Source organism: Pelodiscus sinensis, chromosome 3, assembly GCF_049634645.1.
Source record: "Pelodiscus sinensis isolate JC-2024 chromosome 3, ASM4963464v1, whole genome shotgun sequence".
Classification (NCBI taxonomy): Eukaryota; Metazoa; Chordata; order Testudines; family Trionychidae; genus Pelodiscus; species Pelodiscus sinensis.
This window is the reverse complement of record NC_134713.1, coordinates 142,602,959-142,622,127: the sequence shown is the minus strand read 5'-3', so window position 1 is coordinate 142,622,127 and position 19,169 is coordinate 142,602,959. Positions and strand designations below refer to the sequence as shown.

The following is a 19,169-nucleotide window of genomic DNA, read 5'->3' as shown; positions in this document are numbered from 1 at the left end:
GACAACAGATGGCCATCAACAGGGCATTCAGTGGACACTTTTCAAACAGCTAGAGGATATTGATATTGCTTTCACATCAACATGAAAGCATGGAAGAAAAGTTTGCAACATTAGAAAAAACTGCCTCAATGATTGGACTGAGCATTAACAAGGGAAAGACCAAGAAAATGAGGATCAACCAATCCAACAACAACATCATCACACAGGGAGGGGATGACCTGGAAGATGTGGAGCAGTTCATCTACTTGGGGAGTATTGGTGGCAGAAATGGAGGAACAGACAACGATATCGATGCTAGGATAGGGAAAGCAACAACTGGATTCAAGACTCTTTGTCCCATACGGAGTTAAAAAATAATATCTGCAAAGATGAAACTGCGAATCTTCAATACAAATGTGAAGAGTGTGCTCTTGTACTGATGCAAGGCCTGGCATACTAAAAAGTCTTCAAATCACAAGCTACAGACATTTGTAAACTGATGCCTGAGGTACATCCTTCACATCAAAGACTTTGGCAAGACTTTGTCACAAATGAGGAATTTTGGAACAGAGCAGGACAAGAACCACTTGACATTCAAATCAAGAGAAGAAAGTGAGGATGGCTAGGCTACACACTCAGAAAACCATCATCCAGCATAGTCCATCAAGCTCTCACATGGAACCCCAACGGAAAACACAAAAGAGGAAGACCTCGGACAACGTGGAGATCTACCGAGACTGAAGGACAAGAACTGGGGTACTCCTGGAGTCAGGTAGAAGTTTTGTCTCAAGACAGAGTGAGACTTGTAGATGATATATGCTCTACTCAGAGTACAAGGGTTTAAGAAGAAGAAGAAGTTACTGTGACTTACGATTTACACATTTTGTTCTCTGTGATTACTGAATGAACAATGGAATCTGTTTTAGAGGTTCCCAGAAAGCAGTCCTGAACTGAGTAAAGGTCTAAAAACACATGTTATATGTAATATGAAGGCTCCTTTCCTAGAACAGACCAAACCAAAAGACCTGGAATCATAAAATAATCTTTTAAGGGACAAAGATTTAAAAATTTGCCACCATTCTGGAATATAAAACACCAACAAAACAGCTAATATATCTTAGCACCTAAACTGCAGAAAGATCTTTCCACACATGAAAACTCTGCAGTAGCATGAAAGACAGACAAAACCCTCCACCTATAGAGTATGTCTAGACTACATTCCTCTGGCGACAGAGGGATGTAAATTAGACATACCGAAATTGCTAATGAAGCAGGGATTTAAATATCCCGTACTTCATTAGAATAAAAATGGCCGCCGCTTTTTGCCGACGCAGCAAGTTCCCAGCAAAAAGCGGCAGTCTAGACATGGATCGGTCAACAAAGAAAGCCTTTTCCGACTGATCCCTTATGCCTCGTGCAACAAGGTTTACAGGATCGGTCGGAAAAGGCTTTCCATGTCGACTGATCCCTGTCTAGACTGCCACTTTTTGCCTGCAAATTGCCATGTTGGAAAAAAGCGGCAGCCATTTTTATTCTAATGAAGTGTGGGATATTTAAATCCTCATTTCATTAGTAATTTTGGTATGTCTAATTTACATCCCTCAGAAGGATGTAGGCTAGACATACCCATAGTGAGAAAGTTGGTCATATGTCATGCAAATCAATAAAGGGAATGGGAGCATCATCCACCAGAGTATATGAAAAAAGTCTATAAATGATTAAAGTATCCAAGTATGTGAAAGAGAGCAAGTGCTGAGAGAGAAAAGGTCATGAAACCTTTTGGGAAAAAACCCTGTAGATCAGGCCATTCAGAAAGCTATCAATAAGGACACAAGCAACTGTTGGGACCAAAGAATTGAGTCTGAGGTGGAGCAGTGAGCATGTATTAACTACCTGCAGAGAACAGAAATATCTATTTTAAGAAACTAAAGCAAACAGTAAAGGTCGACATCTGGCATATCTCATGCAGATCTTGAGGCACCCAGGACAGAGAGAGATGGAAAAATGTGTCAGTCATTGAGAGATGTACTGGAGAAGACCTGGGTCAATTCCTCTGTAGAATCAAATGAATTAGTCTGTCTCTCCACTTGTTCTGTCGCTCCTGAAGATGTTAGAGAGGATCTGTTACTTGCAAAGAAGAAAAGAGAAAGTGCGTATATAGTATTCAGCTATAACAGATTAGAAACACGAGTTCTGCAACTAACCCAGAACTGCGATGATAGGCTGCCAAAAAAAAACCAAGACATTCAGGGTATGTCTAGACTACATGGCTCCGTTGACGGAGCCATGTAGATGAGTTTACTAGACATAGGAAAATGAAGCGGCGATTTAAATAATCACCGCTTCATTTACATCAAAATGGCTGCTGTGCTGTGCCGATCAGCTGTTTGGTGGTACAGCGGGGCAGTCTGGACGCGCCGCGGTCAACAAGGGAAGCCTTTGTCGACCGCTCCAGTATGCCTTGCGAAATGAGGTTTACCAGAGCGGTCAAAAAAGGCTTCCCTTGTTGACCGCAGCACGTCCAGACTGCCCCACTGTGCTGCCAAACAGCTGATTGGCACAGCGCAGTGGCCATTTTGATGTAAATGAAGCGGTGATTATTTAAATCGCCACTTCATTTTCCTATGTCTAGTAAACTCATCTACATGGCTCTGTCAACGGAGCCATGTAGTCTAGACATACCCCCAGAGACAAAGAAATCCAGGAAAACAAAAAGCCTGAAACAAGAAGATTGCATTAAGGGAAGATCACATATCCCACAGGAATCTGGACATGACAGAAGTACAACAGCATCCCTTAGAAAAAATGGTTATTTACCGCATAACTTTTGTTCCTCAAGATATGTTGCTTACGTTCATTCCATGTTGGTGTGCGCATGCTGCATGCACAAGTTCCAGAAGCTTTTTACCCTTAGCAGTACCCATTGAGCCCCCTGAAGTGGCACCACCATATTGGTGCATATATACCCCCGCTGGCCCTCCACCCCCTCAGTTCCTTCTTGCTGGAGAAGTTCCAATGAAGGAGAGGTGGGTGGGATTTGGAATGGACATAAGAAACACACCTTGAAGAACAACAGTTACGAGGTAAGTAACCCTTTTTTCTTCTTTGAGTGCTTATGTCCATTTCATGTAGGTGACTCCCAAGCTATACCTAGAAGGGGAAGGTCAGAACCTATGAGGCTATGGACTGTAACATGACCCTATCAAGAGCTTCATCTTCCCTGGCCTGATGTGCTATCACATAGGGTGATAAATATATAGATGGACAACCAGGTAGCTGCCCTGCAAATATCCAGGATCACTACCTGTGCCAGGAAAGCCATGGACAAGGCTTGGTCCCTGGTGGAATGGGTGGTGATGAGAGGGGCAGGCTTTCCTGCCAGGTCATAGTATGCTCTAATGTATATCATGATCCATGAAGATAAGTGCTGTGCCGATATCAGAAGGCCCTACATCCTGTCTTCTATTGAAATGAAGAGCTACATGGACTTACTAAATGGATTTGTTCTGTCTAAATAAAATGCTAGAGCTCTTCTTACATCTATAGAGTGTAATGCCTGTTCTTTGTGGGTCGCACACAGTTTGGGATAAAAAACTGGTAAGTTGTCCTGGGACATGTGGAGCAGCGACACCACCGTGGGCAAAAAGACCAGGTGTGGTCATAGCTTCACCTTGTCCTTAAAGAACACTGTATAAGGGGGCCCTGATGTGAGGACCCTCAATTCTAAAACCCATCTGGACAACCTAATGGCCACCAAAAAGGCTACCTTCCAAGAGAGATGTGACAGGGAAGAGGAAGTTACTCACCCTGTGCAGTAATGACATTTCTTCAAGGTGTGTGTCCCTGTGGATGCTCCACTTGAGGTGTCGGGCTTGTCCGGGCACTGCAGGTCGGAGAGCTGTTAGCCGTGGTCCAGCTGGACCGCGCATGCATGGGTCGTGTGCTGCTCGCGCTGATTGTTAGCTTATGCTGAGTCCGGCTTCCCACCAGTTCCTCCGAACTGGATCACTCCTGAAAAACATAAGGAAGAAACTCCGAAGAGAGGAGGAGGGTGGGTCGTGGAGTACCCACAGGGACACACACCTCGAAGAAACATCATTACTGCACAAGGTGAATAACTTCCTCTTCTTCTTCGGTGGTGTCCCTGTGGGTGCTCCACTTGAGGTGAGTACAGAGCAGTAGCCTCATCTGCAGAGGAGGGATCAGAGTCAGGATTTGTCTGCTATGGACAGCACCGCAGAGGCCAGTGCTGATCCTCGAGCAATTGTGTTGATGGCATAGTGCTTAGCAAAAGTTATGTCCAAAGACCATGTCGCCATAAGGCGAATGTCTTGGATTGAAACTCCTTTGAGAAAAGCTAGGGAAGAGGATGTTACTATAGCGGAATGAGACATAATAGGCGTTGATATGGACTTATTGTGTAAAGTATAGCAAGTGGTAATACATTTCACGATTATTTTAGATATTCACTGTGAAGACAACGGTTGGCCCTTGGATCTTCCATCAGAGCACAGGAAAAGCCACTGGGATCATCGAAATGGGCAAGTCCATTCCAGATAGAAAGTGAGAACCCTGCGGACATCCAAGATATGTAGACGGGCTTCATAAGTCGTTGCATGTGGTTTGGGGTAAGAAGTTGAGAGTATTATTGGTTCATTGATATGAAATTCCGAATTCACCTTTGGCAGAAATTTTGGGTGAGATTGTAACATTACTCCTTGGTTGGTGAACAGGGTATATGGAGAAGCGGCCAAAAGAGCTTCCAATTCTCCAACTCATCTGGCCGATGTTATAGCTAGAAGGAATACCACCTTCATGGTGAGAGTCTAAATGTCACATGTGGCTAAAGACTCAAAGGTTGGATATGTGAGAGTATCCAAAACAAACTCAAGATCCCACAGAGCGGGTGGTTTCCTGTGCGGAGGGTGTAAGTTCATTAAGCCCTTCAGGAAACGTTTAGTCATTGGGTGAGACATAATTGAAAAGCCTTCAATTGATTGTCGAAATGCAGAAATCACTGAAAGATGGACTTTAATAGATGAAAGACCCAGTTTAGAGCAGTGTAGATGGAGGGCATAGTCCAGAATGCAGTGAATTGGAGTGGACATCGCATTGAAATCATTGGCTATACAGCAGGAATGAAACCAATACCACTTATAAAGGTAAGTCTTTCGTGTGGAGTCACGTCTGCTATGAAGTAATATTTGTTTCACTTCTTGTGAGCAAAGTGCTTCTGTACTATGGAACCAGCTAGGAGCTATGCCGTGAGGTGCATTCGGTCGATTTGTGGTTGTGGCATGAACATACCCGGCTACATGAGCAAATCTGGTCATTTGGGTACCGGATATGGTGGTCGGTGAGGTATTTGCAGAGTACAGGTAGCCAGGTCTTTGTGGGCCAGAACGGAGCTATTAGTATCACCGTGACTGTGTCGTTGATTATCTTCTCCAGCACTCTCGGGAGAAGTGGGACAGGAGGAAAAGAGAAGAGAAGATGATGAGTCCAGCTTATCAGGAACACATCTCCCTGAGATTTGGGGCCCAGACTGTCTCTAGAACAATATCTGGGACATTTCACATTGAGATGTGTGGCAAACAAGTCTATAGCGGGGTGTCCTCAGCATTGGAATATTGAAAGGACTACTTCCTGATTGAGTTCCCACTCGTGTTGAGGAAAGAGGTGTCTGCTCAAGACATCTGCAATGGAATTGTCCTAGCCAGGTAGGTATATTGCCATAATAGTGATTTTGTGACTGATATACCAATTCCAGAGCTTTGTGGCTTCTGCACACAGGGATCTTGATCAGGCTCCTCCCTGTCGGTTGATGTAGCACACTGTGGTAGTGTTGTCGGAGAAGACCTGAACTGTCTGACCACGGATCCTCGGAAGGAATGTCTTGCATGCCTTGAACACCGCCCTGAGTTCTAGAAAATTGATGTGTTGCAGGGCTTCCTGAGCATTCCATTGGCCTTGAGTGAATTCGCCCGCACAGTGGGCTCCCTATCCTAGGAGAGAAGCTTCTGAAGTAATTTGGACAGTGGGATGTGGACGGTGGAAAGGAATCCCGGAGAACATGTTGGTTGTAGAAGTCCATCACGTGAGGGATCGTTTCACTGTTGATGGCAGTGTTACCAGCTTGTGTAGGTCGCAATTGCTCAGACGATTTATGGACGCCAGCCAATGTTGAAAGCACCTGATGCATAGTCTGGCATGCTGTACTACATATGTCGTCTCTGCCATGTGTCACAAGAGTTGGAGACAGGTAAGTATTGACACTCTTGGGCTGAGGGACAGCGTTTGTGAGAGGTTCTGTATTTTGTGATACCTTTCTGCAGGAAGATAGGCTTTGGCCGTCATAGAATCTAACTGTGCCCCAATGAACAAGAGGGATCTTTGTGGTACGAGCGAGGACTTTGGGACATTTAATACAAGGCCCAGATCCATGAATAAGTCTCTTGTGACTTAAGTAGCCAACAGTGCACTTTCGAATGAATGAGCTTTGATCAAGCAATCATCTAGCTATGGGAAGTTTGTTATACCTTAACAATGAAGATACACTGCCACCACTGCAAGGGTCTTTGAGAAAACTCTGGGGGTACGTCTACACTACAGCGCTAATTCGAACTAACTTAGTTCTAATTAGTTAATTCGAACTAAGCTAATTCGAATTAACGCATCTAGAACTAAAAACTAGTTCGAATTAGCGTTTTGCTAATTCGAATTAGTGCGTCCACACTGATTGGACGCAGGGGGGCATTTAAGGGCAGCTGAAACCGGTTCTGGCAGGGCATCAGGTCAGTAGTTGCTTTGTGTGGCTGCTGTCTGAGGCTATCTGAGGCTCGAGCTTAAAGGGACCCCCCTGGACAGCCGGTTCTCAGCTTTTCCTGCTTGCTTGCCAACCTTGCCGAGGGACAGCAAAGCGTTGGTCTCTGTGCCCATCTGTGTCGGTGTTTCCCTTCGGGAACGCCGCTGCAGGTGGCAACATGGAGCCACAGCTCGCCCTGCACCTTCCAGTGCATTTTCTGGACTTGCTGCTGTAAGCCTGCCACCAATGGCTCGAGGCTGCCTGACACCTCCTGGTGCACGTCAGCCCCCTGCCTCTCCGCCTGGCCGCTTTTGGGGCCGTGGAGGAGCCGCGGCGGCGCCCCGGCACAGGCGTGCCCCGCCGCGTCTGGTGTCTGGACACCAGCACCGACTGGTGGGACCGCATCGTCCTGGAGCGCTGGGAGGACCGACAGTGGACCCAGAACTTCAGGATGAGGAGGGACACCTTCCTGGAGCTCTGCGAGTGGCTCGCCCCTGCCCTGCGCAGAAGGGACACTCGCATGAGGCCCGCCATCCCCCTCCAGAAGTGGGTGGCCATTGCCCTCTGGAAGCTCTCCACGCCGGACAGCTACCGATCCATCAGGAACCAGTTCGGCATGGGGAGATCCACCATCGGAGTGGTGCTCATGCAGGTATGGCACTCGTCGGTCACCGAGCCGGGGGAGAGGGGGGCTGCGAGGAGGGGATGGGTCGCCCCAGGGAAAACAGGGTGACGGGGGGGGAGGCAAAAGTGCCCCGCACCGGAGGGGCTGGTCTGTCCCAGCCGTACTACACGCCGCCAGGGGGGTTGCTTCCGGGAGTGGGGCGCAGGGCACTGCCAGAGCACGAATGCTCCCTGCCACCTGGGCGCCCCACTGATTGGCGCTTTGCTGTGTCTCTCTCCGCAGGTGGTAAAGGCCATCAACCGGGTGCTGCTCCACAGGGTGGTCCGCCTCGCCGTCCCGGACGCCGTCATCCGGGGGTTCGGCGCCCTCGGCTTCCCCAACTGCGGGGGGAGCATCGGCGGGGGGGGCATAGACGGGATGCACATCCCCATCCGTGCCACGCAACACCAGGCGTCCCGGTACGTCAACCGCAAGGGGTACTTCTCCATCCTCCTGCAGGCCGTGTGTGACCACCGGGGACAGTTCACGGACATTAATGTGGGCTGGTCTGGCAAAGCACACAACGCCCGGGTGTACCGCAACTCCCCCGTGTGCCAGCGGCTGCAGGCTGGGACCTTCTTCCCCGACCGCCACATCAGGGTCGGGGACGTGGACATGCCCATGTGCCTGGTGGGGGATGCTGCTTACCCACTGCAGCCGTGGCTGATGAAGCCCTACACGGGGCACCTCAATCTCTCCCGCCAGGCCTTCAATGCCAGGCTGACCAGGGCCCGCATTGTGGTGGAGGGAGCCTTCGGGCGACTGAAAGCCCGCTTTCGATGCCTCCTCACCCGTCTGGACCTGGCCGAGCACAACATCCCTCCCGTGGTGGCAGCATGTTGTGTGATCCACAATTTGTGTGAGCGAAAGGGGGAGGCTTTCCTGCCAGCCTGGATGTCTGAGGCTGACCGCGTGGCTGGACACTACGGTCAGCCCCGCACCGCCGCCATCCGGGAAGCCCAGCGGGGGGCCGTCCGGATCCGGGAAGCCCTGTGGGACAGCTTCCAGGTGGAGGAGGAGGACTGACCTCTCCCTTGCATGCCCCACTGGGGCCTTCTTCCACCCTACCCCGCTTCCCCTTTCCCCTCCCTACCTACTGTAAAATAAAGACACCTGTTTTTCAAACAAAAACGTATGTTTATTTCACATAACTGGGGTGGGGGAAGGGAGGAATGAGGGTGGGAGAGGGGAGGGGGAAACCTGGGACGAGGGAGCTGGAAGGGGAGGAAAGGGAGGAAGGGAAAGGAAAGCTCAGGGGTGGGAGTCTGGCTGCCTCTCCCGTCTCGCCACACTGCGGGTCCGGGGGCGTCGGTGGGAAATGGTGTGGAGGGGGGGCAGGAGGGACGGGGGGTGTGGAGGAAGCAGGAGCGGGAGCAGGAGGGGGAGCAGGGAGAGCAGGAGGAGCAAGGGGAGCAGCAGGGGGAGCAGGAGCAGGAGGAATTGGGAAGCGGTCGAGCAGGCTCTGGAGGTGGCCTCGCAAGGCACGGCCCTGCTTCTCCAGGGCCTCCAAACTCCTCCGGCGCAGCCTCAGGTCCTCCTGGACCCAGTGGTCCTGGGTGCGGAGCTGGTGATCCAGGAACCGGAGGTGCCGCCTCTGGTAGTCCTCCTCATTCCTGGCTCTCCTGCTTGCCCGGGCACGGGCAGCTGCTGCAGGCGGTGTGGTGCACCCTGCAGACCCAGGTGCTGCGGCTGTGGTGCAACAAGAACAGCGGTCAATTACCCCAGGGGCCCAGGTGTGTGAAACCCAGCTCCCCTCTGCAAGGCCAGGGACCCTGCAGGATCCCCAGCTGCTGCTCCGTGGTGGGCAAGGCCCAGGCGCACGGTCCCAGGGCTCCCTCTCGCCCCAGCCCCCGTACACATAAGGGGAGCACGATGGTACTCACAGGTGGACGCCTCTCTGGCCTCGAACAACACAGGCGAGCGGCTCTGTGGGGTGCCTCGGGGGTCCCGGGTCCTGGGCAGGCTGCGGGCAGGCTCCTGGCTCTCGGAGCCCTCCTCCTCCTCCTCCATCTCCTGGAGCGGTCCCTCTGCCCCGGGGTCTATCATGTCCCAGGGGGCAGGGACAGCATGAGCCCCCAGGAGGCAGTCCAGGGTGTGGAAGTGGGGGCAGGCCTCCGGGTCGGCCCCTGGCTGGCAGGCCCGGGAGTAGGACTGCCGCAGATCTTTGATCTTGCAGCGCACCTGCTCCCGGCTGCGCTGGTGGCCCCTGGCGGCCAGACTGGCAGCCATGCGGCTGTAGACAGCCGCGTTCCTGTGGTTAGTGCGGAGATCGTGGACATTGGAAGCTTCCCCCCAAACCTCGATGAGGTCCACGATCTCCGCACTTGACCAAGCGGGCGCCCGCCTCTTGCGTCCCCGGGCAGGCTCCTGGGAGCCGCCAGGCTGGTCCTGGGGAGCAGTGGAGGGCTGGGTGTCCTCGAGTGGCTGGCTCATGTTGTGGCAGGTGCAAGGTCTGCTGGCACGGGTGCTGGCAGCCTTGCAACTGGCACAAACTGTGTAGCCAGCCCGTGGCCCTTTAAGGGCTCCGGGGCTGGGAGGGGGGCAATAGAGTTTCCCTGGTGTTGGCCAGAGTGGCCACCAGGGAAACCTGTGAAGGGCTAGCCTCCCATTAGTTCGAATTAAGGGTCTACACAGTTCGAACTAGGCTTAATCCTCGTAAAATGAGGTTTACCTACTTCGAACTAAGCGCTCCGTTAGTTCGAATTAAATTCAAACTAACGGAGCGCTAGTGTAGCGCCTATGAAAGTTAGTTCAAACTAACGTCTGTTAGTTCGAACTAACTTTGTAGTGTAGACATACCCTGGGTGTGGAGGAAGGGTCAAGCGGGAGGAATTTGTACTGAAAGTGCTGTTTGCCTATGACGAACCTCAGAAAACGTCTGTGTGCTGGGTGTATTGTCATGTGGAAATATGCATCTTGCTGATCGAAGGACGTGAACCAATCGCCTTTGTTCAAAGTTGGGAATATAGAAGGTAGAGTTACCATCCTGAATTTCTGCTTCCCGAGGTACCGATTGAGATTGCAAAGGTCCAGGATGGGTCTCCATCCTCCTGATTTCTTTTCGGTGAGGAAATAGCGGGAGTAGAATCTCTTTCCCCCAAATTGATCGGATACTGCCTCCACCACACCAATCTCTATGAGACGGAGAATCTCCTGCATTAGAGATTCTCGTGAGATGGGTCCCTGAAAAGGGACAAGGTTGGAGATGGGGCAGAACAGGAAAGAAGAGGGATGGAGTATCCTGATATTACTATCTCCCGGACCCAGCAGTCGGAGGTTATGGTAAACCATCTGTGTTGGTACGGTCTCAATCGATGATGGAATAACTTCTGTGTTCCTGGGTTGTACGTTAAAAGAATGGTTCTCAGTCCCTCAATCGGACCATCAAACTTGCTGTCTGTTGTTTTGGGAATTAGGGTTTTGTCTGGTTTGTGGTCTTCGCTTTTGTTGACGTGGTCTGGAGCGTTGTTGTTGTTGTTGTGGGTGGTCCTGCTGTCTGAACCTGGGCGCCCCATATGAGAAGGACCTCTGTTTGAAGTAGGGAGTATATCATTTGCGATGATATGGAGGTGTATACATCCTTAACGTGTTCAGGGTAGTTCTAGAACACTTGCCCAAGTGCAAAACTTGGTCCGTTTTCTCTGCAAATAAGCTCTGTCTGTCAAAGGGCAGGTCTTCTACATTAGATTGTAAATCCTTAGGTACAGATGCCATCTGTAGCCACGAAGACCACCTCATAACTACTGACATCACCATGGCCCTTGCCACTGCATCGGCAATATCCAGGGAAATTTGTAAGGCCGTTGTTGAGGCTGTATAGCCTTCCTGAATAACTGATTTTAAGAGCTGCCGTTTCTCGTCAGGCAAGTTCTCTAAAACTGCTACCATCTTTGAATGATTATCAAAGCTATGGTTAGACAGATGAGCAATGTAGTTCGCCAGTCTCAGTATAAGTGTGGCTGAAGAATAAATTTTCTGTCCAAAGTGATCTAAGCGTTTAGATTCTTTATCATCAGCAGCATTCCTATATTGTGGCATCTTAGATTTTTGCTGGGCTGCATTCACAACTAACGAGTTCAGTTGAGGGTGCATGAACAAAAATTTCATCCCCTTCGGGGGAATGAAACATGAGTGGGCTGAGAGGATGCCAGTGTCTGCCATATGTCATTGGCAATTTCTAGGATTGCGTCATCAAAGGGCAATTTTAGATTTTGGGGATTTTTGAAGGTTCTTCAACAGCTTATGTTGTTTTTGTTGAACCTCTGCTACATGCAGGTACTGTGATTCTGCCACTCTTTTAAAGAGCTCTTGAAACTGACGAGCGTCATCTACTGGAGAAGAATCGCCAGGGAGCACTGCATTGTCTGGAGAGGAAGAAGCAACAGAGTGGTCCACTGGGGATTGTTCCTGCATTTGTGGCTGTTCTGGTGTCACTAGCTGTGCAGGCTCTGGGTGTTCTTGAGGGAGAGGCACATTTCCAGGCGGTGTCGAGGGTCGAGTGGAAACGCCTGGTGGCGTAGGGACCCTGGAGGTGTTGTGAAAACGATATCGGTAGCGTCGTGGATATCAGGAGGAAGAACGACCAGAAGAGTATCGTCGCTCATTATGATAGTCACTATGGCGGCGATGATGATCACGATAATAACAAGACAATGAATATGCAAGTGAGTGTCGTTGTCTGTACTCGTGATGATATTGGGATGAAGATGAGTGTGTAGGCAAACTAGGTGAGCGAGATCTGTGTCTGGTGTACGAAGGTGATCGAGAACGTCTGCGGCAGCGACATGGCGATGGTGAATATCGTTGATAGTGTCTTCTTGAGATATTAGCAGCATGAGTCTCATGCCTATGTGGCTCAGAGAAGGAAGAAGAAGGTGATCTGTATGAATAGGTAACTAATTGTTCAGGGCTTGGTGAAAACTGAAACCCTGTGCCTGCTGAATGGTCAGCTCCTGCAGGCAGCATTGCTTGATGTTACCTCTGGGGGGAGCCGTGTTGCTGCAGTGCCAGTGAGTGAACTGGGAGTCGGCAGGGTGCAGCCCTCGAGGCTGAGACACTAGCACTTCGGCACTTGTCAGTTTCAAGCGCTGAAGCAGGTGCCGGCGAAGAACTTGCTGACAATGAGCTCAGAACCGGTGACAGTGCAGGAGAGATGGGGCATTGAGCTTGCTCCGAGGCATCCGGTGCTGCGCTTGGTGCTGGTGCAGCTGGCACCAAGGTGGCTGGTGCCACAGTCGCAGGTGCCAAGATGACTGGTGCCACAGTAGCTGGCACGGAAACAGGTGGAGATGGCATGAGCTAGAACGGTGCAGCATTAGCCTGCACGGAGGAGCTCGGAGCCGACATTGTCAGAGTCGGTGCTGCTGATGCTGGGGCCGATGTCGGGACCGCCTGGGCTGAAGCACCCGCAGCTGTGGCTGTGTGAGGGTGCCTGAGGATCGGTGCCGGTGCTGATTCAGGTCTGGGAAGCACAGCCATTGCCTGATCCACCCCCCTGCTAGAGGTGGGGCTGGGCTCAGAGATACTGTGGCTCTTTCTATGCCACTCACCTTGGTGATGTTGTCCGGTCGATTTCTGACCGCTGCCTTTGGATGGCACAGTCGGAGTTTTCAGTGCTGCCGGGGTAATTAGCTTTGATTGCCCTTGCTGAGTATCCTGCAGCTGAAGCACCTTGCTATGCAGAAGCAGCTTCAGCCGCATTCTCGCAGTCCCGTCTCACTCAGCCAGTCAGTTTTTGGCAATGTGGGCATTTGTGGAGTACATGCCCCTTGCCCAGACATTTAATGCAGAGTGAGTGTCCATCAGATGCCGGCATGGCGTCATGGCACTCAGAACACTTCTTGAAGCCGGAGGAAGCTGGCATTTTGAACTGAGGAAAAAAAACGGTTCTTTTTTTTCAAACGGGGAAGTATTAAGAGAACTGTAACTAAATAACTAAGAGTATGTCTATACTACCCCCCTAGTTTGAACTAGGGGGGGTAATGTAGTCATACGGAGTTGCAAATGAAGCCCGGGATTTGAATTTCCCGGGCTTCATTTCCATAAAGCCGGCTAGCGCCATTTTTAAATGCCGGCTAGTTTGGACCGAGGTGTACAGCTAGTTCAGATTAGGAAGCCTAATCCGAACTAGCTAGTCCGTGCCACGTGTAGCCGCGCGGCACGGGGTCCGAACTAGGCGGCATTTAAAAATGGCGCCGGCCGGCTTTATGCAAATGAAGCCCGGGAAATTCAAATCCCGGGCTTCATTTGCAACTCTGTATGACTACATTACACCCCTAGTTCGAACTAGGGGGGTAGTGTAGACATACCCTAACATAATAACTAAGGACTAGTGGCTGACTATTTACAGATATCTTGCTTAAACAGTTGAAGAGAAGGGAGTTGCTCCACCTGTGACCGTTGAACAGTAAGGAGGAACTGGCGGGTAGCTGGACTCAGTGCAAGCTAACAATCAGCACAAGCAGCACATGCCCCCCGCATGCACGGTCCAGCTGAACCATGGCTGACGACTCTCCGACCTGCGGCGCCGGGACAAGCCCGACACCTCAAGTGGAGCACCCACGGGGACATCACCGAAGAAGAATATGTAGTTATGTGCTTAAACGGGGGATGCATAAGACCCATGATTACCCAGCTAAGATCCCATTGAGGTATAGGTTGCCTAATGTGAGGGTATAATCTCTCCATACCCTTCAGGAAATACTTAACCATGGCATTTGTAAAGACTGTTCCACCTCAGGGTATGTTTACACTACAAAGTTAATTCGAACTAACAGACGTTAGTTCGAATTAACTTTGATAGGCGCTACACTAGCGCTCCGCTAGTTCGAACTTAATTCGAACTAGCGGAGCACTTAATTCGAACTAGGTAAACCTTATTCTATGAGGACTAACGCCTAGTTCGAATTAGCTAGTTCGAATTAAGGGCTGTGTAGCCACTTAATTCGAACTAGTGGGAGGCTAACCCTTCCCAGCTTGTACTGGTGGCCACTCTGGCCAACACCAGGGAAATTTGTCTGCCCCCCTCCCGGCCCCGGAGCCCTTAAAGGGGCACGGGCTGGCTACACAGTTTGTGCCAGTTGCAAGCCTGCCAGCACCCAGCCAGCAGACCCTGCACCTGGCACGCCATGAGACAGCCACTCGATGCCACCCAGCCCTCCGCCTCTTCGCGGGACCAGCCTGGCGGCTTCCAGGAGCCTGCTCGGAGCCGCAAGAGGCGGGCGCCCGCTTGGTCTAGTGCGGAGATCGTGGACCTCATCCAGGTTTGGGGGGAAGCCTCCAATGTCCATGATCTCCGCACTAGCCACAGGAACACGGCTGTCTATGGCCGCATGGCTGACAGCCTGGCCGCCAGAGGCCACCAGCGGACCCGGGAGCAGGTCTGCTGTAAAATAAAGGACCTGCGGCAGTCCTACTCCTGGGCCTGCCTGCCAAGGGCCGACCCGGACGCCTGCCCCCACTTTCAGGCCCTGGACCGCATCCAGGTGTCTTATTTTACAGTAGGTAGGGAGGGGAAAGGGGAAGGGGGGTAGGGTGGAAGAAGGCCCCAGTGGGGCATGCAAGGGAGAGGTCAGTCCTCCTCCTCCACCAGGAAGCTCTCCCGCAGGGCTTCCCGGATCCGGACGGCACTAGCAGACATTTAAAAATGGCGATGCCCAGCTTTATGCAAATGAAGCCGGGGAAATTCAGTTGCCTACATTACCACCCTAGTTCAAACTAGGGTGGTAGTGCAGACATACCCTTAGGGAGGAGAAAGGGGAAGGGGGAGAGAGTGGAAGAAGGCCCCAGTGGGGCATGCAGGGAGAGTTCAGTCCTCCTCCTCCACCTGGAAGCTCTCCTGAAGGGCTTCTTGGATCTGGACGGCCCCCCGCTGGGCTTCCCGGATGGCGGCAGTGTGGGGCTGAGCATACTGGCCAGCCATGTGGTCAGCCTCAGCCATCCAGGCTGGCAGGAAAGCCTCCCCCTTCCTCTCACACAAATTGTGCAGCACACAACATGTTGCCACCACGGGAGGGATGTTGTGCTCGGCGAGGTCGAGGTGGGTGAGGAGGCACCTAAATCGGGCTTTCAGTCGCCCGAAAGCCCCCTCAATGATGATGCGGGCCCTGGTCAGCCTCGTATTGAAGGCCTGGCGGGAGGGGTTGAGGTGCCCCGTGTAGGGCTTCATGAGCCAGGGCTGTAGGGGATAGGCCGCATCCCCCACCAGGCAGACGGGCATGTCCATGTCCCCGACCCTGATGTGGCGGTCGGGGAAGAAGATCCCGGCGTGCAGCCTCTGGCACACGGAGGAGTTCTGGTACACCCTGGCGTCGTGTGCCTTGCCGGACCAGCCCACATTAATGTCCGTGAACTGTCCCCGGTGGTCACACACGGCCTGCAGGAGGACGGAGAAGTACCCCTTGCGGTTCACGTACTGGAAGGCCTGGTATTCCGGGGCACGGATGGGGATGTGCATATCGTCGATGGCCCCCCCGCAGTTGGGAAACCGAGGGCACCAAAGCCCCGGATGACGGCGTCCGGGTCGGCGAGGCGGACCACCCTGTGGAGCAGCACCCGGTTGATGGTGTTGACCACCTGCGGAGAGACACAGTAAACCACGAATCACTGGGGCACCTGGGTGGCTGGGAGTGCTCGTGCCCTGGCAGTGCCCCATACCCCACTCCTGGGAGCAACCCCTCCGGGTGGCGTATAGTACGGCCGGGAGAGACCAGCCCCTTCGGTGCGGGGCACTTTTGCCTCCCCCCCGTCACCCTGTTTTCCCTGGGGCGGCCCATCCCCTCCTTGCAGCTCCCCTCCCCCCTGGCCCAGTGGCCATCGAGTGCCGTACCTGCATGAGCACCGCTCCGACGGTGGATCTCCCCACGCTGAACTGGTAGCTGTCTGGCGTGGAGAGCTTCCAGAGGGCGATGGCCACACGCTTCTGGAGGGGGGTGGCGGGCCTCATGCGAGTGTCCCTTCTACGCAGAGCAGGGGCGAGCCACTCGCAGAGCTCCAGGAAGGTGCCCCTCTTCATCCTGAAGTTCTGGGTCCACTGTTGGTCTCCCCAGCGCTCCAGGACGATGCGGTCCCACCAATTGCTGCTGGTGTCCAGACGGCAGATGCCCGGGTGCCGCCGCAGCTGCGCCATGGCCCCTAGGGTGGCCAGGCGGAGAGGCAGGGGGCTGACGTGCACCAGGTGGAACCAGGCAGCCTCCAGCCATTGCTGGCAGGCTTGTAGCAGCAAGTCCATAAACTGCACCAGAAAGTGCAGGGCGAGCTCTGGCTCCATGTTGCCACCTGCGGCGGCATCCCCGAAGGGAAGCACCGACACAGACGGGCGCAGAGAAAAACGCTTTGCTGTCCCTCAGCGAGGTAGGCAAGCAAATGGAAAAGCTGAGAACCGGCTGTCCAGGAGGGTCCCTTTAAGCACGAGCCTCAGATAGCCTCAGACAGCAGCCACACAAAGCAATTACTGACCTGATGCCCTGCCAGAACCCGTTTCAGCCGCCCTTAAATGCGCCCCTGCGTCCAATCAGTGTGGACGCGCTAGTTCGAATTAGCAAAATGCTAATTCGAACTAGTTTTTAAGTCGAGATGCGCTAGTTCAAATTAGCTTAGTTCGAATTAACTAATTCGAACTAAGTTAGTTCTAATTAGCGCTGTAGTGTAGACATACCCTCATTATTCTGGGTGGAACTGAGATTCCTGTGAGGTGCACCTTCACTAATGAAGTGGCTAGCCCTTGCTGCCTAAGCTCCAGTAAGTAATCTAAAATGAGGGGAATTGACACATGGACAGCCTCAAAGTGCTTCCACTTGGCAACATAGGTAGCCATAGTGAAAGGCTTCCTGCTTTCCATGAGCACACTCTGTACCATGTCTCAGTACAAGCATTCCCCTCCTCTCAACCACGGATCTTCCAGACCGTGAGCTGTAGGGACTGGAGTTTCTGGTGACATACATGACCTTGATACTGAGTCGATCTGCTAAAACATTGTGGGTTCCCAGAAGGTATGAGGCATCCAGATGGACTTCCTGTGCTATGTAGAGATCCCATAGGGCTAGAGCTTCCTGACACAGGGGAATGGAATGAGCTCCACCCTATTGGCTTATATAGAACATCGCTGCCATATTGTCTGTCAGGACTGAGACACACTTGACCCTCAACGTAGGGCAGGAACACCTGGCAAGACAGGCAAACTGCCCTGAATTCCCTGACATTTACATGCATCGGCTGTTCGGCCCATGACCACACCCTTGTGTCCTGAGGTCCTCAAGGGTCTTCACAGGAACTGGATATGTCTATACCGAAAGATGGCTAAGGGGAAGGCCAAAGTGCATGGACTAAATACCAATGGACTTAGAGAGACAAATCTGCCTGAGAGCCAAGTTTGCAATCATGAGTACTAGAAGAAGGGTGTAACAATTGCTGATCCTGAATAGAAAGTAGCAAGAAAGAAGAGATTTCTAGATTCACACATCCCGCCCCAGCGTACTGAACCAAGCCCAGGAGTTTTTTGGGCCTCAAGTACCAATTCTAAGATCTAGCTATCATGATATAATAGTATTTTATTATTTAGGAAAATGTTATGCTAGTATAAACAGGTTTCTGATGTTAATTAAATCATTATTGAGAAGTGAGAAGAGATCGTTGAGAAGTGGGAAGCCATCATATTTCTGTATAAGTTAAAAAGTATGTATTTTAGTGAGATACATTTTATTACATGAAAAAGAAGTATGGATGCCTATCCTAACATACAGGTAGATATTTACTGCATGTTCTGGAACACAATTTACAATTTTACATTTACAGCAGACTAGAGTATAAGACTGTGGAGATATTATGTAAAATAAACCACTGCACATTAAACAGATTTTTTTACTTTTCCCCTGTCCCCAAACAAAGCCATTGTTTCTCACCTGTCAGTAAGAGGAGTTATAACCAGACGATCAGTGCACCCCAGAAATTCATTTTGGTAAATAAAATCAACATTTGTAATGGATACCCAAACTTGATCCACATCTTCCTTAAAATAAAATCTACTCTGCTTTAGCCATTCAAAATCAGTTGCTGACTTGATATGCATTTTTACCTTAAAGAAATAAAAATAAGACACAAATTATAGATTCACAGTATCCCAGTATTATGTCTTATGTAATGAGTACCATACATATGAATAATAAAGTTAGAACATTTCACTATACTTGCATGATTACCTGTTTCAAGTTTTGTAAGAATAAAAACTAAATACATATCTGCATTGCATAAATAACATATTTTCAAAGTTTAAAATTCCAAAAACGTTTTGAATCAATATACGAAACCTATTACTCATATATAGTAAAGCTCCCACTGCTTAAACAGGAACATGTTTAAGACAAACATGATCATGAAAGACAAACAAAATACAGATATCATAAATGAGCAGCTGATCCATATAACTGACTTAAAATTCTCACAATCTAAAGGCCTCACTGCAGCATGACTGAAAAGTACCCCTTCCAGTTGATATAATCGGAGGCCCGGTGGTCAGAGGCCTGGATGCAGATATGGGCGCCAGCAATACTTCTCCTCTCCCATCCCCACCCCCCTCCCACAGTTGGGGAAGGCTATGGTGGCAAAGCCAGCAACGATGGGGTCCACATTGTCCAGGATGATGTTGTTAATGGTGTTGATGATGGATACAGGATGGTGTTGATGGCCCTCACCAGCTGGAGAAAGATACAAACATTGAATCACAGG

The 19,169-nt window shown here is 51.1% G+C and overlaps 1 protein-coding gene across 3 annotated transcripts in view; it reads right to left on the bottom strand.

Annotated features, from left to right (window-relative positions):
* DNAH8 (dynein axonemal heavy chain 8) overlaps positions 1-19,169 on the bottom strand; it is a 615,913-nt gene that overhangs the window by 256,911 nt on the left and 339,833 nt on the right. For all 3 annotated transcript variants that reach the window (XM_075925079.1, XM_025186355.2, XM_025186358.2), the window contains one exon: positions 18,347-18,519. In XM_075925079.1, the coding sequence (XP_075781194.1) occupies positions 18,347-18,519 (173 nt within the window). The remainder of the gene's footprint in view (positions 1-18,346; positions 18,520-19,169) is intronic.